This window comes from Neoarius graeffei, chromosome 9 (genome assembly GCF_027579695.1).
Source record: "Neoarius graeffei isolate fNeoGra1 chromosome 9, fNeoGra1.pri, whole genome shotgun sequence".
Classification (NCBI taxonomy): domain Eukaryota; kingdom Metazoa; phylum Chordata; class Actinopteri; order Siluriformes; family Ariidae; genus Neoarius; species Neoarius graeffei.
The window spans coordinates 71248597-71271044 of record NC_083577.1 but is presented as its reverse complement, the minus strand read 5'-3'; the positions used below and the strand labels follow the sequence as shown (position 1 = coordinate 71271044).

Genomic DNA, 22448 nt, shown 5'->3' with positions numbered 1-22448 from the left:
TTTTCTGAATAGAGCCAGACGCCCCCACAAACTTCCACTTGTCCAATGTGACTGAGGACAGTGCTCTGATCATCTGGTCAGCTCCCAGAGCTCAGGTCACTGGTTACAGGCTATTCCTGACTGTCGAAGGGTCAAACCCTAAGCAGCTGCGCCTCCCTAGCCGCCTGACACAGTACACACTTCTGAACCTTCAGCCAGACACGCCATACACGGCCACACTGCATTCTGAGAAGGGCAATGTGCTCAGTGAGGGAGCCACAGTGACCTTCAGGACCTGTGAGTTTCAGCCTACACCCCACTGGTCACACTGATGAGAGTGATTTGAAGGACACTGATGTCCTGGGGAGGATTGGTTTTGATCCTTACTATTTCTACTCTCTGTCTGCTTGATAGCCTTGCCAATGAGAAATGCCCCTCGTTTCACAACTGATGTCACGGACACCTCCATTATAATTTCCTGGAATCCTGTTCCCAGAATTGGATATAAGGTACATTTTAGGCTGTTTGCCCTATGTTTCACCTTACACTGTGCATACACAGTGTATGAGTTCTTTCCCAAAACTGCAGTTAATTAATGCGAAAATTCAAAAATTGCGTGTTTTGAGTCAGACTGCCTCGCCCATAGTCAGCTGGCATAGGGTCCAGTTTGCCTGTGACCCTGTACAGGATAAGTGGCTACAGATAATGGATGGATGGATGGATGAGTCAGACTGTAATAGTACTTCATCCATATTAAAGCATGACCTTTACAAGTTTATTGGCAGTTTGCAAAGCAGTTGCAGATGTGCATGAGGAAAACGTAAAATTCACTTTTACTGTTAAGTAATCATTTGGGAGCTTTTATGTTTGCAAATTGCACACAATGCCCCAGGTGTAGTGTTAAATTAATCCCCTGTTTAATGCTGTTCAGCTCAAATGTTTGCGTAGATGTCAAAAGAAAGATTAGAATGCCTTATTCAGTGAATACTGATTAATGCACGTTTCACTGTTAAAATTCTGCTGAAATTCTGTAATGATTACATCACATTCAAAGTATTTCAGTTTTGGTATATTTGGGTCAAGCACATAGATATACACCTTCCCTCCAACTCACACACCCTACTTCCTTTCTTCAGTTAACTGTGAAGCCCAGCCAAGGAGGAGAAGCCCCCAGAGAGGTCACCTCTGAATCAGGAAGAATTTACATCTCAGGCCTGAGCCCTGGAGTGGAGTACAGCTACAGCGTGCAGCTGGTCACCGATGGCCATGGGCAAGGCAACCCCATCACACGCCGTGTTGTCACACGTAAGACCACAAAGAACCTGCTCTACTTTTGTTCACTGTGAAAAGGTCTGGCAACATATTGAAGCCAGCTGAAGTGAAGCTATTTCCTATGATTCTGATGCAGTCATATCTTACTGATTATCTCTGTCTTCAGCTCTGTCCCCACCCACTGATCTCAACTTGGAGACCAACCCAAACACTGGAGAGCTAACAGTCCAGTGGAACGAAGCCAAAATTCCAGGTCAGCATTCAAAACTTATCATGTCTGCATAAATGCTTACATATCATTCACAATAGAACCACATGGAAGGGAAAAATTTCTCAGCACTATCACAATTGATCAGAAAATTTGGGAATAAACATCATGCTGTCATTTTAAGCTGGCAGTAAACAAGCGTTTGTTTTACATGTGCATTGTTTGAATGTAAATAGTACTCCTCTTTGGTCAGATTGAGTATTAATCTTCTAATGATAATTATAAACACAGATAGAATCTAAACAAATAATAAATTATGATGAAACCAATTTGGTTTAATGTAACAGATTCAATAAGACGTGTTCTCTTACACCAATCATGCTAACATTCCTACAGTCACCAGTATCGCAGTGTCGTGTAGAATTGAAGCTGTCAAAAGACGTAGCCATGATAAACACAGTTAATTATGCAGTGTTATATACATTTCCTGTAAATGACCCAAACATTGGCATTTTTAATTTTTCCATATTGACAGATATTACAGGTTACAGAGTGTCTTGCAGTCCCACTAATGGCCAGCAGGGTAACTCTGTGGAGGAGTTTGTGAAGGCAGGCCAGACCTCATGCACTCTGGATAACCTGAGCCCTGGAGTGGAGTACAACGTCAGCGTGTTTACAGTGAAGGACGACATGGAGAGCGTGCCTATCTCCAGCACAATCACTCCGGGTGTGTAGTACACCTGCCTCTGTACACACAAGCTGTTCTTTCCAGATCTAATATGGCCACTTTCACATATTGGAATGGTTGCTCCATCCCATAATTGCAATCTGGCCTCAGATTAATTGCAATTGTGTGAACAAAACTGCTTTGTTAGGCATTGTCTAGCAAAATCATATCCTTGGTACAGTAAAGTGTACCTGGGTTATTCTCTAGAGAAAGTGGCCATTAGAAGTTGAAACCACTGCTTTTTTTCCTGAAAACAAAGCTCCATTAATACAAATGCTGCATACTGAGTTTACTTTTTTTTTTTACTCTGACAGTGTTTTAGTCGAGTCACTAAACCTCGAATCCGAGTCCAGCATCGAGTCCCCAGTGTTCAAGTCTGAGTCATTAAAGAAAATGTTGAGTTGAGTCCGAGAACAAGACACCAACTTCACCATTTGACGGTGGCTGTTGCTGTCTTTATGTAAAACCGTCTCTGCTGCTGTGTTGGACTAATGTTACTGCTTGACTGCCCCATTTTAGTTAATAGGCTACAGATAAAAAGCTTGTTTGTCGCTCAGCAAGCTCCGCCCACTATCAACAGGGCTAATAACACGAAAGAGGGTTAACACTCGCTAGTTCATCGCTCAGCAAGCAAACCCTGCTATCAACAGAGCAATGAACATAGCGTGTCACTTCCTTCTCTGGGTGGAGTCTTGCCAAATGACGATTGAAGTTCGAGGTTGTCCCCGTCGTCTCCTCGATAGCTCGATAGCTCCTAGATAGACATGTGGAACATATAGCAGTGCCTTTTTTTCCCACTGTATGAGAAGTCTGTATAAGCAAAGCAGTCAATCCTAGGGGCTTCTCTCCAGGCCTTTTAGCGCCATTAACGTTAGTTTGTTCCTGAACATGACGTATGAACAGGTGAATGTGCATTCTCTTGCACAAAATTTGTATAAAAATTAATGTAGATATAAATATCTTATGCCACATTATTATGGCATGTTACAAAAAATAAAGAAAAAATCCGAGTCCTCGTCTCCAATTTACGAGTCTGAATGCAGTTAATGCACGAGTCCGAGTCCAAATCCGACTCATCAGTGCTCAAGTCCAAGTCAAGTCACGAGTCCTTAAAATTAGGGTACGAGTCGGACTCGAGTCTGAGTCCTGGACTCGAGTACTACAAGCCTGCTCTGACATAAGTGATATGATGTTACCACAATATTACATAGCTGATCATGTAAGAATAGTATTCCTGTCATGATCAGTATGCATTTATGGTCTTGGATTTAAAGGAATCTGTCAAATGTCATTATACAGGGTGTTTTAAAAAATTCGATATTATTTGAGATGTAAATATCCCAGAAACTACATAGTCAAGGCAGATGAAACTGAACGGGCTTAATGTTGAGCAATATAAGATTTATTCCTCAAAATTTGAATGAGAAATTCAAAGGTTTGTGGATTCCATGAACAATTTCACAAATTTTCAATATTCTTGAACCCGCTCGACCATCTCTTCTGATGCTGTTGGTCGTCCAGATCCTTTTGCCCTGCACAGACAGCTTTCCTCTTTGAACTTTTTGTGCCGTGTCCAAATCTGCATTGCAATTGGTTCATTTTTAGAGAATTCTCTCATAAATGCACGCTGCACAGTCTTGTTCGACTGCATTTGAGCGTACTCTAACACACAAAACGCCTTTTCTTTTCCAGTGAATGGCATTTCTACAGCTAAAAACAAAAAACATTAAGCATAAAATTTTGACCTGTTTCCACACATGCTGTTAAAATTTGAGGTCAGTTGAATGAGAATTGGCAAAGTTATTAGATTGTGAAATTATATCAATTTTTTTGAAACACCCTGTACATCTTGCAGCAGATTTCAATTTTAAACACATCTTTATCTCATCTCATCTCATTATCTGTAGCCGCTTTATCCTGTTCTACAGGGTCGCAGGCAAGCTGGAGCCTATCCCAGCTGACTACGGGCGAAAGGCGGGGTACACCCTGGACAAGTCGCCAGGTCATCACAGGGCTGACACATAGACACAGACAACCATTCACACTCACATTCACACCTACGGTCAATTTAGAGTCGCCAGTTAACCTAACCTGCATGTCTTTGGACTGTGGGGGAAACCGGAGCACCCGGAGGAAACCCACGCGGACACGGGGAGAACATGCAAACTCCACACAGAAAGGCCCTCGCCGGCCACGGGGCTCGAACCCGGACCTTCTTGCTGTGAGGCGACAGTGCTAACCACTACACCACCGTGCCGCCCACACATCTTTATATCACTTAATATTTTATTGTACCATGGTTCACTGTTACTATGCACATGCTGAACCATGAAGGCTGTGTGTGTTTTAACTCTATACTTCTGCCTCTGTTTTGTACGCTGCTGCCTTTCTTTTGGCCTCCTTCCCTTCCTCTGTTTAACCTCATAGATGTGCCCCAGCTAACAGACCTCAACTTTGTCAATATCACCGACTCCACGATTGGCCTCACGTGGAGTCCGATTAACTCCACTGCTATAACTGGTTACCGCATCACTGTGCTGGCTGCGGGCGATAGTGTACCCATCTTCGAGGACTTTGTCGAGTCTACCAGGGATACCTACACTGTGTATGGCCTGGAGCCTGGCATCGACTACGACATCAGCATCATCACAGTAACTGAAAATGGCGAGAGCAAGCCCACCACCATCACACAGCAAACAGGTATGTGTGTAAAACTGCACTTAAGGACAGATATTACATTCCTATCAACCTTCTTTAAATACGATCAACTGATCTGCTGTTCAGATGTATTACATGGACACTAATATGACTTCCTTACATGTTAAACGTCCTGTTCATCTGTAATGTGTGTGTTGGCTACATGTGGCTGCCACGTTTTCTTCAGGGTCTGGAGAATAGTGTGTTTTAAAGAGCAGGCGAGCATCTGTGTTTTGACTGCATTTCTCCCTCTGTCTCGTTCTATATCAGTATAAAGTTACCGAGACCCATGTGGCAGCAGTCTGTGTAAAGGTTTTCAGATCCACAGTCACTCTCAAGATGGTGCTCATTTTCCATTAGTGGCTTGAGCTCCTTAACTTTTAAAAGATGTAATAAGTCTAGACAGACTGTCTGCCCTGTTCCAGTAGCACAGAGTATTGTGGGTACGTTCCATATTATTACTTTTCTTTTAATTATTTTCTCTCCTCACTCCTTTTCCACAGCTGTGCCAGCCCCAACAGGCCTGAAGTTCAGTAATATCTCTGCTGACAGCATGACTGTGAGCTGGACTGCCTCCATTGTCCCCAAGCCTAACGAGATTGACCGTTACATCATCCATTATCACCCAGTCGATGACGAGGATGACAACACTGAGCGGGTCGTGGATGGAAACATCCACAGCACCATTCTTCGCTGTATGTGAAACATTTCTTCCAGATACAGCTGTGTTGTTTTAAGGTTCTTTAATTATGGGATCACTAATTATGTTTGGTGTCTGTGCTGTGTGTCTGTAGATCTTATACCCAACACTGAATACATGGTGAGTGTGTTCTGTGTTTATGAAGGGAGACAGAGCCCACCTGTGGTCAGTACTCAGAGAACCAGTGAGTTAACTCCACTCTCATTCATTAAATATCAGTGGAATTATTTTCCTTACAGATCTTATGTTGAGCCACAAAATTTGATTCCAATATCTTTTCTGCACTGCAGTCCTGGATTCCCCTGTTAAACTGACTTTCTCTGACATTGGCACAACTTTTTTTACGATACACTGGCTACCTCCTAAAGCCAGCATCTCTGGCTACCGTATTCGCTATCACATGACCAGTGGAGGACGCACCAAGGAGGAAAGACTGCCACCTTCCAGGAGCCAATTCACACTGACAGGCCTAATTCCTGAGACTGAGTACACCATCAGCATCTTTGCTGTGAGCGGCAGTCGTGAGAGTCAACCTCTCACTGAAACCCAGGCCACCAGTAAGCTATTGTTCTGTTTTGCTGACTCAATCCAAACAGCCTCTGCTGAGACATCTCATCTCATCTCATTATCTCTAGCTGCTTTATCCTGTTCTACAGGGTCGCAGGCAAGCTGGAGCCTATCCCAGCTGACTACGGGCGAAAGGCGGGGTACACCCTGGACAAGTCGCCAGGTCATCACAGGGCTGACACATAGACACAGACAACCATTCACACTCACATTCACACCTACGGTCAATTTAGAGTCACCAGTTAACCTAACCTGCATGTCTTTGGACTGTGGGGGAAACCGGAGCACCCGGAGGAAACCCACGCGGACACGGGGAGAACATGCAAACTCCGCACAGAAAGGCCCTCGCCGGCCACGGGGCTCAAACCCGGACCTTCTTGCTGTGAGGCGACAGCGCTAACCACTACACCACCGTGCCGCCCTGCTGAGACATTTGAATTAAAACTATGTCAGAAAAGAAGTCACAGGGATCTTGCACAAGTCTTTAAAATTGTAGGATTTACATTCGTTACTAAACCAGACGTGGTTTTGTACAGCATGGACTTTCTGTTGAGACTAAACTTATCAATCTTTCATGTGTAGACATTCTCTGATTGTCTGTACTATCACAGCGTCCCTAATGTTCAGTTCATGTTTTTGGTTTTGATGCAGTTAAGAAAACTGAATATAGAAAGTCTCGAAAATGTAAATCTAGGGGAAAAATTGTTCTGGATTTTTGTATACTGTTTTTTTACCTCTGTCCGTCCATCCGTATCTCCGTCCGTCTGAAGCACCCTTTTTCTCAGCAACCACAAATCATAGCCACTTGGTACCAAACTTCAGCTTGGGGTTCGATACAGTGTATACCGTTTTCAGGTCTGTCGCACATCGACTTCCTGTTTACCAACTTAATGTATTTACAAAACATATAGCGTGGATTCACAAAATTTTCGTAACACTTTTCTCAGCAACTACAAATCACAACGGCTTGATTCATAATAAGTGTCCTATTCCTTTGATTGCTTGCATTCTGATATAAGCGAGAGTGGGGGTATACGTAAGTGAGCAGTAGCTTACAGTTAAGATTATTATTATTATTATTATTATTATACCCCTGCTCCGAAGGAGGGGGGGTATCCTGGTTTACATCTGTCCATCCGTCCGTATCTCTGTATCTCCGTCTGTCCGAAACCCCTTTTTCTTAGCAACCACAAATCATAGCCACTTGATACTTGGTACCAAACTTCAGCTTGGGGTTCTATACCGTGTGTACTGTTTTCAGGGCTGTCGCACATCGACTTCCTGTCTACCGACTTAATATATTTACGAAACATATAGCATGGATTTACAAAATTTTTCATAACACTTTTCTCAGCAACTACAAATCACAACTGCTTGATATTTGGTACCGAGCTTCAGTTTGGGGTTCTATACCGTGTATACCGTTTTCAGGTCTGTTGCACATCGACTTCCTGTTTACCGACTTAATATATTTACAAAACATATAGCATGGATTTAGGGGCAGCACGGTGGTGTAGTGGTTAGCGCTGTCGCCTCACAGCAAGAAGGTCTGGGTTCGAGCCCCGTGGCCGGCGAGGGCCTTTCTGTGTGGAGTTTACATGTTCTCCCCGTGTCCGCGTGGGTTTCCTCCGGGTGCTCCGGTTTCCCCCACAGTCCAAAGACATGCAGGTTAGGTTAACTGGTGACTCTAAATTGACCGTAGGTGTGAATGTGAGTGTGAATGGTTGTCTGTGTCTATGTGTCAGCCCTGTGATGACCTGGCGACTTGTCCAGGGTGTACCCCACCTTTCGCCCGTAGTCAGCTGGGATAGGCTCCAGCTTGCCTGCGACCCTGTAGAACAGGATAAAGCGGCTACAGATAATGAGATGAGATGAGACTTTTCTCAGCAACTACAAATCACAACTGCTTGATTCATAATGTGTCCTATTCCTTTGATGGCTTGCATTCTGATATAAGCGAGAGCGATGGTATACATAAGTGAGCAGTAGCTCACAGTTGATCTTGTTTTTTCACAAGGAACACAAAGAAAGGAAACGAATGCTACACCACATGACTTTCTGTCGTGAACTCTTGCAGTTCCGATCCAGTCAGAAACAAATCTGCTATGCAAAGGCAAACTGCAGGATCTGCATATTGTGTCGGTGGCAAAAGACGGTCTAATAGCGAATAGGTGACGCTATTGGAGCGTCTTTTGCCACTGACACAATATGCAGATCCTGCAGTTTGCCTTTGCACAACAGAAATATAATCCTAAAAACAGTGTCACTTTTCAAGATTTAGACATATTAATATTTGCATTCATATAATATTAGTATGCATTTATTCATTTGGAAGATACTCATGTACACATAGCTGTACACATCCACATACTATGCTGCATTTACTAGGAATGTTTATGAGCACACGTCCTATTTTTATGTCTGGAAACAATATTCCATCTATCCATTTTGGCATATCACTCCAGTGATGTGGCCACTCTGACGGCTTCTGCCATCAAAGTCTCTAGGGAGACTTTCAGTAGTGGTTTCCTGTTGCCTTCTACTGGATTATTATAGAGGTTTTCTCCTCTCAACCATTCACACCTATGGACAACTTAGAGCCACCAATTAGCCTAACCTGCATGTCTTTGGACTGTGGGAGAAACCGGAGCACCCCCACGCAGACACAGGGAGAACACGCAAACTCCACACAGAAAGGCCCCTGTCGGCCACTGGGCTCGAACCCAGAACCTTCTTGCTGTGAGGCAACAGTGCCATTACACAATATCATTGCATAATATATGAAGAGTTCTAATATGATGGGGGTTTTTTTTCCTTTTTGCTAGTCTCCGATGCCCCTACTGACCTGGAGGTCATTTCTTCAACACCGACCAGCATCAATATTCGCTGGGACGCCCCCTCTGTCAGTGTGAGGTACTACCGGATTACACATGGAGAGTCAGGTAGATGATTCCTAAAACCAAAAAATATTTTCAACATTTCTATGTGCAGCAATATCACTTATTTTGTGTCATTGTTCTGTTGTGTTACTTTTGCTCTATTATGTGCTAACAGTTATAATTGTGTGTCAGGCAACAGTAGCATACACTGCTTATAGCTATAGTTTAATTTAATGTCTGACTTAAATAGCTCATTATTGCCGTAGTGTAACAGCTCAGTCTTGTATTTCCTCAGGTGGTCACAGCTCTCCTAAAGAGTTCACTGTTCCAGGCTCTCAGACCACTGCCACTATTGATGGTCTGCACCCAGGCACTGACTACACCATCACTGTGTACGCTGTGACAGGCAGAGGAGACAGTCCCGCCTCCAGCACACCCATCTATGTCACTCACAAAACAGGTACACCCACATTTCTGATGTCAGGATTGTTCTGATGTGACATTAGAGGTTAACAGATGATTAAATAGAGAGACAGGAACTATATTAGGAGCTAAAGTGATCTGATGGAGAGCAATGCAAAAATGATGTGGTTTGTGTTTCTATAGATATTGACTCTCCATCTGAGTTGGAGGTGACTGATGTAAAGGATAGCACCATCACTGTACGCTGGACACCAGCAGCTGGTCCCGTCACTGGATATCGCATCACTGGAACCCCCCGAAATGGCACCGGACCCTCGTTCTCTGAAGTGGTTGCTCCAGGTAATAAATTAGCATATATATCTGAGTCTAAAACTTAGTTTTTTACTAAATATTAAGCATTAAATAAAGGCAAATAGCTTCATTCACACTGCTCTAGAGATATTTATTTATCCTGATTCAAATGTTTGAATCTTTTATAGTTTCATTGCAGATTCCGTAACTTGCAGTAATCTTCACAGATTTACAGTTATCTCAGTAATGACTTTAATATTGATTCGTTAATATGTTTATCATTAATGATTAATCGTTAAATTTTTCTGTGTAACAAGCAGTTTTTGTTATTTTGCAGACCAGACGGAGATAACATTCTCTGGACTGTTGCCTACAGCAGAGTACACACTCAGTGTCTATGCTCTGGGACAGGATGGAGAAAGCCCTCCTTTGGTAGAGACTGTAATTACCAGTAAGTCAGTGCAATGAAGTATATACAATACACAATACTGTGCAAACATCTTAGGCACCCTATTTTTTTTTTCATACAAACTGTTATAGATTTCTATTTTATGACTTCTACATTATCGAGTCAGTACCAGAACATTTTAGAGTTCCAAACATTCGTTTTCCAGCACAAAATTAAATGTTACAGAAAAAAAATGTTTGTATCTGAGCAGCATATTACAGAAGAGACCACTTTTCAGATTAGAAAAGAAAACATAATGAAGGCTACTGGCTTTTGGGGCAAAATTAAGAAGCAAGCGTGACAGTGTCCAGAAGAACTGTGGCTGGTTCTGTAAGATGCTCAGTAAAACCTACAGCTCATTTCCATACAAAACTGTATTCATTGTACCTGAGCAGAGGCGATTCTAGAGTCTGTTGTGGCCCCAAGCAAAAATTTCCAGGGGGCCCTTCTGACCAGTGTTCATCACCAATATGTTATAAATAATCTGACACCAACGAAAAATGTATGAAACCAAAGTTTTTTAAATTCCAAATGTGAAAATACAATGGTAAAGAACAATAAAAACAATAAAAAACAAAATAAATAAGCCCTCGGGCCCTGACTCTCGGGGGGGCCCTGGGCCAGGGGGCCCCAAGCAGTTGCCTGCCTTGCCTGTTCACAAGCTGCGCATCTGTACCTGAGACTGCTATTTTTAAAGCAAAGGGTCGCCTCACGGGCAGCACAGTGGTGTAGTGGTTAGCGCTGTCACCTCACAGCAAGAAGGTCCGGGTTCGAGCCCCGTGGCCGGCGAGGGCCTTTCTGTGCAGAGTTTGCATGTTCTCCCTGTGTCCACATGGGTTTCCTCCGGGTGCTCCGGTTTCCCCCACAGTCCAAAGACATGCAGGTTAGGTTAACTGGTGACTCTAAATTGACCGTAGGTGTGAATGTGAATGGTTGTCTGTGTCTATGTGTCAGCCCTGTGATGACCTGGTGACTTGTCCAGGGTGTACCCCGCCTTTCGCCTGTAGTCAGCTGGGATAGGCTCCAGCTTGCCTGCGACCCTGTAGAACAGGATAAAGCGGCTAGAGATAATGAGATGGGTCGGCTCACACCAAATATTGACTTTGTTTCATGTATTATGACTTACTGTGGTTTATACTATCTTTTTTATGTTGAAACATTTAATTTAACTTCATTATTTTTAAGCCATTTTTGGTCCACAGCATATCTTTACATGTGCCTAAGACTTTTGCACAGCACCATGGATTTTAACTTCTGATGATTTAAACATGTCCATATATTGAAATGTGTGCACTCCTATTCACTGTATTCATCCATGATTTCTCTCAGCTGTAGACAAACCGAAGGACTTGACCTTCTCTGATGTGAACTCGACATCCTTGCGGATTTCTTGGGATAGCCCTGATGGGGAGGTGACCTCATACAGAGTGCTGTACTCCAGCTCAGAAGAGGGTGAGAGAGAGTTGTTCCCTGCTCCACTTGGTACAGATGAATCTGCAGTGCTGCCTGGGCTCCGACCTGGCACTGAGTACACTGTTAAAGTCATCGCTCTTCATGATCGCACTCCCAGTCCTCCACTGACTGGCACCCAGATCACAGGTACACATGTGGAATATGTACACATAAAGCCTAGGTCACAACCGGACGTATGATTTTTTGGCCGTGCGATTTTTGGCGTATCCCAAATCGCTGCGTTTTTTTTGTTTGTGGAGAAAGACGCACATTGGCCATAAGTTTGTCTTGCAACCTGAAAAAAACGTAAGCGCCCATAGACAGGGTTCTTGCAGGATTCAGTAAGTTAAATTTTAGACCTTTTTTAGACTTTTTAAGACCATTATGAAAATTTTTTTAGACCAACACGAAGCATTACAACCTGCCCTACCCCCGCCCTTCCCAAAAAAAGACAATCGAGTTCAATTCTCAAAACAAAATAATTTGTATTGGTAAACTGACTATCAGGGATACAAACTGATTGTGTGCTTATTTATGTCATATGGCAACATTAGTACAACATTAGTACATTATGTCACATAGCAACAAAAGTACAAGACAATAGATTGATAAAGGGCATTTGTGCAGTAAATGCAGTCTGTAGGGGTTTGGTTTTTTCCCCTAACTGCAACAGAACTCATTTAAACTTTTGATTAGTGGTGTTCTGGTAATAAAACAGCGTTATTATATAATGCACTGTTGTCAGATGATGACTTTCTTGATTGCTCATGTGAACCCCATGCTGCAAACCACAGCATCGCAGACCTCCACTTGCTGTAGCAACCATTTCAACCATATTAACAGTAAAAATGCATTCACATCTTTTAAAACTAATAGTTAAAACATACGTAGTAGCCCCGTAGCACACTTGCTTCCAGTTAAACAGCAAACTCACGCAAGGCGGCAGCGATTTACCAATGAAATCAAGTCATACCTTGCGAGAGGTAAACAAGGGAGACAGCAGGTTTTTAAGCAGTAGCGGAGCAAACAGGGGCCATTTGAGACAGAGGTGTAAAATCATTGCAAAATATGAATGCAAAATTAATAAATACTAAATAATAAAGCCAGGAAAGACACACCATTGGGGAGAGAATAATATATTAAAAAAAAAAAAAAAGAGCACTGTTAGAAAGCTGAATACGCTGACTGGACTCATGCGCTCCATGTCATGGTAACGTTGACGACATGTAATGTGCACGCTAAGATTGTCTACAGTGCAGGGGCTTCAAAGTTTGGGAGAATAGCAGGGTACAAATAATTTACAGCAGGGTGCAAAATGGTAAAATGTCTGCCAGCGGCAGACATAATGCACGCAAAGCGTGCAGGGATATATATATGAGAGAGAGAGAGAGAGAGAGATGCAAGTACGAATTTTTCATGGGGCGGGATGGTTTGGAACAGGTCGTCTAAAATTGGGGTAACATTTACCCGGGACGGGTATTTGAGGCGGGTCGTCTAGCTTAAGCTTGATTAGCGTTGTTATGCACGCCAGTGTTTCCCACAGAAATTTTGGAGACTATGGGGGCAGCCCATGGGGGGGGGGGGGGGGGGGGGGGGTTTGTTTAAAATTGAGTGATATGTTAAATATTAAGTTATTACTGAAAAACTATTGATTAAAAAACAAAGACACTGAGAAATGGTCCTATAAACAACTTTACCAATCTAAAAGATTACCAGGACTACAAAAATGCAGAAAAATAGGCTTTACTTATCCAAATGCACCTGTTGGTTCAAAAGTTAAAGTGCATAGAACCTCACAGCACATGAAGTTACCTTAAAATATAATATAAATGACTCAGCTTTCATGTAAGAAAAAAAACTATTAATACTAGTACTGTGTGCAGGCAGTCTCTCCTGAAGACTAAATTAAACAATAATTATAAACTAATAAAATAAATGGCTCAGGCTTCATAGAAGAAAAAAAACAATTTGAACAGAATCTCACAGTATGATGCTGAAGCTGCCTAAACAATGGAAAATAAAATACCATTTTAGCAAAAATGTTGGCAGCCATTAATTTCTTGTATTAAGGAAAAAAATATGTTGCCAGATACTGCTGACGTTTTACAGCCCAAAATATGTTCAAAACCCGCCAAAATGCACTTAAAACCGCCCAATTGGGCGGGAAACCGCCCAATCTGGCAACACAGGGCAGTAATGGCTGCACTCATGTCGAGGATGTAAACAAAGTTGACGAGGCAACAGACATACATGACATAGTGGATGTAATTTACGTTCACAACTTTTTTTGCCGTCAGAAATATTTAATATTAAATTTTGTGACTCGACTGACAATAGCTGGTGGCATAACAAACCACAGACGGCGATTTGCCGCCAGTGACCGGCTGCTTTTGAGACCGCTGACAGTGTGAAAGCTCTCCACGCTAATGTGAGCGGCTATTTAACCAACCGTTCCAGCCCAACACAGCTCCTTTTAGCGATAGTGTGCTTCAGCCTATTGCTCGCAGAACATTCTCGTTTTTCATACTTACGGCGGTGCTTGAAAGTTTGTGAACCCTTTAGAATTTTCTATATTTCTGCATAAATATGACCTAAAACATCAGATTTTCACATAAGTCCTAAAAGTAGATAAAGAGAACCCAGTTAAACAAATGAGACAAAAATATTATACTTGGTCATTTATTTATTGAGGAAAATGATCCAGTATTACATATCTGTGAGTGGCAAAAGTATGTGAACCTCTTTACTCACTATTATTCGACGCGCTGCCAACACAACCGCTAACCTCCTCTGACTGCCACAGACTGCATAAACTCGGCGGGAACTTAGAAGGTAGAACTACGGTAGGCGTAGTGGACAAACTGGACCGTTGCATACTTGCCGCGATCATCGGTGATTGAAGTTTTTTAGCAGGCAGACAACAACGCAACCGGCACATTTTTTATTAATGTTTTGCAGGCACTTCTAGGAACGGACTGAGCGGATGTAAGAATTTTAGACTTGGATAAATTAAATTTTAGACCTGGGATGAAAATATGTGTGTTTTTTAGACATTTTAAGGCCTAAAATTTAACTTTCTGAATTTTAGACTTTTTTAGACCCCGCGGGAACCCTGCATAGAGTTTGTTTGACATGACAAAGAACCTCTGCGGCCGGTCTGCGGCCAGTCTACGGCTCGAAAATCAGCACGTCACACACGCGCCTTCCGTGTGTTTCTTGCGTTTTTTGCACGTAGACCAGCCGTAGGAGCACGTACGGCCGGTTGTGACCGAGGCTTAACTGTGGTTCATATAAACATGCTGAATATTCCAAATGGTCTGAATACTTTTCCTTTATCTCTTACACTTTATCTCTGTAGCTATTCCTGGCCCAACCAATCTCAAGTTCTTTCAGATTGGCTCCACTTCCTTTACTGTGTCCTGGTATTCAGGACCGAATGTCCAGCTGACTGGCTACCGTGTGGCCATCACTCCCAAGAACAAAAATGGGCCTACTAAAGAGGTTAACATTGCACCTGACTCCACCCAGTACCATGCCACTGGACTCATGGTAACTGTCTTGGCTTTTGAGTTGTATTCTAGGAATTTAAGTATAATGCATCTGTGTAATCTTTGGAAAGTCAGTTATTGCTTAAATGCTGAAGTATGTGTATTGTGTGTCATAGCAACTTATGACATAAAGATGCTGCTTTGTATATTCGTGGGTATCTATTTTCTGCTAAAATCTGTACATTTTGAGAAATCCACAGGATTGACTTGAAGTGTAATGAGAGCCTTAGTGTTCACAGTGGTTGTGGCCTGTGCTTGGTTTGAGAGCAGTAATGTGTTCATCTAGTCAAACCACATACACACTACTGTACTTGTTATTTAAGCCTGTGGGTACGTCAAAGATGGAGGTCTCAGCCAGATTGCAGTTTGCAGGGTTTAGGGAGGAGGGCATGATTTCAAACATGGTGTAAGAAAAAATAAAGTGCAAAATGCATTAAGGAGTGCATTTGTGTGTGTGTGAAACCATAGCCTAATGGTTAGAGAAGCAGCTTTAGGACCAAAAGGGTACTGGTTCAGTTCCCTGGACCAGCAGGAGTGGCTGAAGTGCCCTTGAGGAAGGCACCTAACCTCCTACTGCTCCCCAGGCTGCTCTGGGTACATTGTATGTTGCTCTGGATAAGTGCATCTGCTAAGTGTGTGTACTATCCTTACTGTACTATTTAGACAAAAGGGTGTGCTAGATGCAACACATCTGTATTTGGGCTTTAAGATTGTCAACACATTTATGTTTTTCTCTCTCTCTCTGTCTTTCTCTCTTTTTCTCTGTAGCCTGCCACTGAGTATGAAGTGGAGCTTTATGCTGTGAAGAATTCTCTTACCAGCCGTCCAGTCAAGGGAAACATCACGACTCCTGACAGTAAGCTATAACACCGCAAACCTTTCACATTATACCTTTATTTTAAAGATGCCAATTGTGCATATATCTAACAGTCTTGTTTCTACCACCGCTTTCCAGACATCAGCCCCCCTCGTCGTGTTCGTATCGCCAACGTGAAGGATAGCTCCATCACGCTGAACTGGCGCTCCAAGACAGATGCCGTCTCTGGCTTCCTAGTGGAGGCCACACCCACTATTGGAGGGCACAACCCCATCCTGAAGACCATCCCACCCGAATTTCGCACCTACACCATCACAGGTACTTAAATAACTACTTTAATCTGTAATTATAAATTGTAGCCCTCGACAGAGGGCTGCCTGTTTAGCAAAAAAAAAAAGTGTTTCTCATTCAGTCATCAAAGCATTGATTTAATGTTTGAATTCTTGTCATGCATAGATCTACAGCCAGGTACCTTCTACAAGATCAACCTTTACACTCTGAATGGGAATGCCCGCAGTGAACCATTCACCATCGTAGCCACCACAGGTAACCATTCTGCAACAACAAATGGTTGATGCTTTCATATGACTTTTTAAAAACTGCTATCTGCTAAGTATGAGTTTGTAGGTCGTGGATTTTCTTCAGGTCTTGTGTTAGAAAGTTACCTAATTTTTTAAATGTTTGACTATCCTCAGCTAAACCAGTGATCAGCCCACCAGCAAATATCCGCTTTACCTCACTGACCCCCAGAACCATTTCCTTCTCCTGGGAACCTCCCAAAAGCATCATCACAGGATATGTCATCACCTATGAGGAAGTTGAAGGAGTTCCAAAAGAGGTTCTCCCAAGACCTCTTGCTGGCCAAACATCTGCCACTATCTCTGGTATTTGTCTTGTCTGAACTTGTTGCGAGTCCTTACTGTTTGTCTCATCTCATTATCTCTAGCCGCTTTATCTTGTTCTACAGGGTCGCAGGCAAGCTGGAGCCTATCCCAGCTGACTACGGGCGAAAGGCGGGGTACACCCTGGACAAGTCGCCAGGTCATCACAGGGCTGACACATAGACACAGACAACCATTCACACTCACATTCACACCTACGGTCAATTTAGAGTCACCAGTTAACCTAACCTGCATGTCTTTGGACTGTGGGGGAAACCGGAGCACCCGGAGGAAACCCACGCGGACACGGGGAGAACATGCAAACTCCGCACAGAAAGGCCCTCGCCGGCCACGGGGCTCAAACCCGGACCTTCTTGCTGTGAGGCGACAGCGCTAACCACTACACCACTGTGCCGCCCCCCTTACTGTTTGTGATATTTAATTATTTTCTTTTCTCACTTTGGCATTTTTCTGTCATCTAGCTGTATTTTTTTTTTTTATTTTGCTTATGGTATGAGTACTCATTTTTGGTTTGGATGGTACCCATCTTTTTTTTTTCAGTCTTTCACAGCTGTTTTCAATCGCCTCTGAACTAAATGGCTTTTTGTTGGGTGTTTTTTGTATACAGGTTTGAAGCCAAACACTGAATACATCATTAAAATTATTGCTCTCAACAATGCACAAAGAAGCACTACACTCGTGGGCAAGGCCAGAACTCGTAAGAATCTCTTCTTTTTCAGTTATTTTCTAGGTGGTATAATGTGTAGCTAACAGACATTCAGGTATCTTTAATTCTAGAGGGTTATGCTTGTATAATTTGTTTTTTATACAGTTCGAAAGATTTTAAAGTTTCTCCGCAGCAAGATGATAGTCTTAGATTATGAGGCCCTCTGCAGGATATGACATGGTACAGCACCTCTGAGCTCACTCCTCTCTCTTCTCCTGCTAGAAGTGGAAGAGTTGGCCCCTCAGCTTCCAGTATCTCACAGGCCCAGACCTGGCATACTGGATGTTCCCAATGAAGACAACTTGAACAACAATCATGTGTACCTGGTGGGCCCAAACAGACATGACACACTTGGGCAGCAGGGTCAACACATCTACACTGAGTATCAGAACCTGGGTCTGGCCAACCGCGGGCAAAATCAGCCCCTGGCTCCACACCATGGGGAGCCACTGGTCTATATTCCTCTGCCAGGACCAGATGGCAACAGAGTGCCAGTGGTGAGGGTGAATGATGGCACTTTGCCTGGGCTGTACTTTGAGAACCCTTTCAATGAGACCGAGCTGCCTCAGGAAGCCCAGACACAGACCACCATCACATGGCCATCAGTCCCACTCAGCTCAGAGTATGTGGTGTCCTGGAGTCCCGTTACGGAGATCGACGAGCCGAGCTTCCAGGTGAGAATGAAATTATTTTTTATGTATAAAATATGTATACATATTTTTATTTATTTCTTTTCTGTAACACATGAAATTTCTAATTGATTTTGGCACATTGACATTTGTGAGACTTTTTGAATTTGAGTGTATGTGACCATGAATTGTCTCTTTATCTCTTTCAGACGAAACTTCCTGGCACCTTCAGCAGTGCTACATTGATTGGTCTTACTTCAGGAGCCTCCTATAAAATCACTGTAGAGTCTGTGAATGGAGAGGACAAGGAGAAAGTTCTGGAAGATGTTGTGACTGTTGGCAACACTGGTAAAGCCTGCCTTGTTAAACAACCCATTACAAAGATCATGGCTCTATTTCTAAATGTGTCTTTCTCTAAATATGTTCAATTTTCTAGTTCCAGGACAAGGACCAGGAGCTGGAGTAGTGCCTGTAGGAAGGGATGTGTGTTATGACACCTTCACTGCCATCTATCATGAGGTGGGCGCTGAGTGGGAGCGCATGTCCGAGACGGGCTTTAAGCTCTGGTGCAGGTGTCTCGGCCTTGGCAGTGGTCATTTCAGATGTGATTCATCCAGTGAGTGACTGAGCCAGTGCTATTACATGCTAAACCCCTCACCTCACACTAACATGGGCAGACAAAAAACAATGGTTAAGCCATATCTATTTCTGTCCATCTAAGCACACTGTATTTTTTGACAGACAGAAGTTGCGAATTAACTATATCTACTGTAAACCTGAAATACAAAATATGGTTCATGTTGCCCATGGTAGCCTTTTCTGTCATGTTTGCATCTATTCTTAAACATGATGGTCACTGAGGAGGTGACGTTTGTCTCAGATTTGTATTGTCAACCTGTAACCAGATGATGCAAAACTCTGAGACCAGCTTAGTGCTCCAGCAATGTATGAATGCCAAGATCATGGATTGATCAATTTTATGAACGTGTGCATGTGTGTTTTGATGGATGAATTCACTCAAAAAGAATCAAAAAGCTACATCAATCACGGAGTTTAAAGATTTTGTGTATTGTGAAGCACTGTGTAGTCTGAGCCACTCCACTGCTCTTTTCTTACATATGTTCTATCCATCAAACAGAGTGGTGTCATGATAATGGCCATAACTATCGGATCGGAGAGAAATGGGACCGCCAAGCTGAGAATGGCAACGTGATGAGCTGCACCTGCCTGGGAAACGGGAAAGGAGAGTTCAAGTGCGAACCACGTAAGTGGGTTTAACTCAGGCAGTGGCTTCTCACCATCCTGCCAATACAATTTATTATGCAGCTGGATTGGGATGTTGGTGAGAAATCAGAGTGCCATCTGTTCACTTCAGGACAAATAATTTTTTTTTATTTTCTGTCCTTTTATTTGATTACCTTAAACTGTGCCCAGTAACATGTAGAAGGTAAATTGCTTTCTGTGGTGGTGTAATTAGCAGTTCTGAAGGTTTGAATTTAGCAATAATTTGATCAAACTGGTCTCAAAATTGTGTTTGATAGATGAAGCTACATGTTATGATGAAGGAAAGATGTACAAGGTTGGAGATGAGTGGCAGAAAGAGTACCTCGGGAGCATTTGCACCTGCACATGCTACGGTGGACAGCAGGTGAGACATGCCTCCCTCTTGCTTGGGCACCACTTTCATGTTAATGTGTTTATGGGATTCTTAAAAGTCGAGTATTGTTATGGATGTGAAGTAGGATTGCCTTTTTCCTGGTACAGAACTGAATGTGTTGTCCTTCATCTGAGTAGTAGAATATAGATATATTTTGTACCGAAATGCTGTCTCGTCAGGGCTGGCGTTGTGAGAACTGCCGTCGGCCAGGTGCTGAGGTAAACATTGACCTCATCCAGCCTCCAGTGCGCACAGACGTTTATGACCGCTACAGAGAAAACGCCCTACGCAAACTGGTAGGTCTTACTGAATCATCGCTTTATAACCTCAAATTATCCATATAAATATTCAGACTCTTAGCAAATGATTTTGTAAGGATATTTTCCATGACTGGTAAACATGGCAGTTGTTGCGCATGGAAGATTAGCTTCGAATGGCACACATTTGCTGACATCCTTAACATTCTTCACTTTTGTAGACATGGATTGTTGCATTTAAATTATTACAGAGCTTTGTCGAATACTTGATTCTGATTGGTCGATTATGGCATTCTATGGTCTGTTATTTCTGTATAACAGATAATTGCTGTGAATAACGGACTGTTGCTATGGACTACATCATGAGTGGAAGCAATAAAATATTTTTAAAATCAATATTTTGCATCAATTTATTGATTTCTTTAGTAAGTAGCTATGTAATAAGCAGGATCATGTACAGCGAGCTGGTAGTAGTAGTCGTAGTAGTAGTAGCAATGGTAAAATTAATTTTAAAAAATGCCCCATTTTCATCCTCATCACACTGTTCAGTGAAGCCTTAAGCTTTCAAATGGTAGTTCTCCGTTTTGTGTGATGTTGATTCAGTCTTATACTTTAAATTAACCACTCCCGCTCTTGTTTCTGTTCTACAGAACATCCAGTGTCCCATTGAATGCCTCAGACCTGACCTGCTAGCAGATGCCACCAGCCCTTTGGAATAATTTTCATTATCTTCAGTGTTGGAGAGGAGTACCCCCTAGAGACTTTCCTTATTGTATTACACCTCAGTGCCTTATTTTTCTCCCCTGTCCTGCTGCCTCCACACTGCTCACTCAGTCGTGATACACCTCACTATTTCCTCACTAGTCAGGAAGGGCCGTACTCATCCTCTTCTTGTTGCCCACACAGTAGAGATGCGTTAACATCTCTAAGGGAGACTCCTTCAGTCTGGACAGACTCCTTTCAATCCTGGAGAGATGTGGATGTCTTCTTGATTCGGTCCTGTTTTTCTGTTTATAGTCCTCTCACCAGCTGCATCAGCCAAGACCAAAGACTGTCTGACTTTACCATTTTTGCCATTTGTTGGTAAAACACCAATTTTATTGATGATGTGACTCAGCTTTATGGCCGACATCCATTTTTCTAAGTGGTCCCTTAAAAAAGAGAGACAAGTCATGAAAATAATAATAATTCAAGCACTGTCTTAAAATGGAAGTCTCTGTGCCTTGTAGGCATTTTAATAATGTAGTATTGACCCTATTTTGAATTGGTTGGTTTGAATCTGTGTCCTCTGCTTCCATAAGGAAAGCACTGTACTCATGAAGACATACACATTTTAATGTTTTGCAATTTTTTTATTTATCCCTTTTATCAATGCATTTTTATAGAATGCAATTTAGGATGTACACTTTTTTTATTTTTTTATGATTTATTTGCCAGTCTCAACTACTGTGGACAAAATCCCTTTTTAATAAACTTTTTATAAAAATAAATGTTTGTCATATATTTATGTAACATTTTCTCTTGTTCAATAATGCTGTTGATAGATAACACTTTAGCTTTTTTTGTACACTATTCTCTTTTCACTCATAATAAATTACTTCCAGGTCTCCTCTGTGATAACTCACATCTGGATGGCATTGAATTCAGATGGAGCATGCAAGATCCCAAAGGTTTACTTTTCATGTGCCACTTCCAGGCTTGTAGGAATTTATAAATAGAATAGTGTGTACTCAGGGGTGGTGTAGTGGTTAGCACTGTCGCCTCACAGCAAGAAGGTTCTGGGTTTGAGCCCAGTAGCCGACGGGGGCCTTTCTGTGTGGAGTTTGCATGCTCTGTCTGTGTGGGTTTCCTTTGGGTGCTCTGGTTTCCCCCACGGTTTAAAGATATGCAGGTTAGGTTAATTGGTGGCTCTAAATTGACCATGAGTGTGAATGGCTGTTTTGTCTCTATGTGTCAGCCCTCCGATGACCTGGTGACTTATCCAGGGTGTATCCCGCCTCTCGCCCATAGTCAGCTGGGATAGGCTCCAGTTTGCCCGTGACCCTGCACAGGATAAGCAGTTACAGATAATGGATGGAATAGTGTGTGATATTTTGACATGTAGGGGAGAACGGGGTAAGATGAGCCAGGGGGTAAGATGAGCCACCCCCTGTTTCTAAGAAACAGTAAACAAATGTGACCATGTGACCACATTCAAAGGGGGGCGGGACCATTTACTTACACTTGTGGAGAGGAGCACCACATGTCAAACTAGGTGAGGGAGATATTTATAAAAATGTGTTTTTGTGC

At 42.6% G+C, this 22448-nt stretch overlaps 1 protein-coding gene across 1 annotated transcript in view; it reads left to right on the top strand.

Moving 5' to 3' along the window:
- Positions 1-21649, top strand: part of fn1a (fibronectin 1a) — a 38520-nt gene extending 16871 nt beyond the window's left edge. Inside the window, exons 20-46 of the mRNA XM_060930188.1 lie at positions 13-276; positions 394-488; positions 1116-1284; positions 1418-1504; positions 1995-2186; positions 4614-4886; positions 5387-5578; positions 5678-5767; positions 5874-6140; positions 8976-9092; positions 9325-9489; positions 9636-9791; positions 10081-10194; positions 11521-11790; positions 15002-15192; positions 15960-16047; positions 16147-16326; positions 16465-16554; positions 16704-16892; positions 17518-17607; positions 17839-18290; positions 18455-18593; positions 18682-18861; positions 19384-19509; positions 19787-19893; positions 20082-20198; positions 20810-21649. Coding sequence (XP_060786171.1) covers positions 13-276; positions 394-488; positions 1116-1284; positions 1418-1504; positions 1995-2186; positions 4614-4886; positions 5387-5578; positions 5678-5767; positions 5874-6140; positions 8976-9092; positions 9325-9489; positions 9636-9791; positions 10081-10194; positions 11521-11790; positions 15002-15192; positions 15960-16047; positions 16147-16326; positions 16465-16554; positions 16704-16892; positions 17518-17607; positions 17839-18290; positions 18455-18593; positions 18682-18861; positions 19384-19509; positions 19787-19893; positions 20082-20198; positions 20810-20878 — 4469 coding nt within the window. The 3' untranslated portion in view covers positions 20879-21649. The remainder of the gene's footprint in view (positions 1-12; positions 277-393; positions 489-1115; positions 1285-1417; positions 1505-1994; positions 2187-4613; positions 4887-5386; positions 5579-5677; positions 5768-5873; positions 6141-8975; positions 9093-9324; positions 9490-9635; positions 9792-10080; positions 10195-11520; positions 11791-15001; positions 15193-15959; positions 16048-16146; positions 16327-16464; positions 16555-16703; positions 16893-17517; positions 17608-17838; positions 18291-18454; positions 18594-18681; positions 18862-19383; positions 19510-19786; positions 19894-20081; positions 20199-20809) is intronic.
- The last annotated feature ends 799 nt before the right edge of the window (positions 21650-22448 follow it).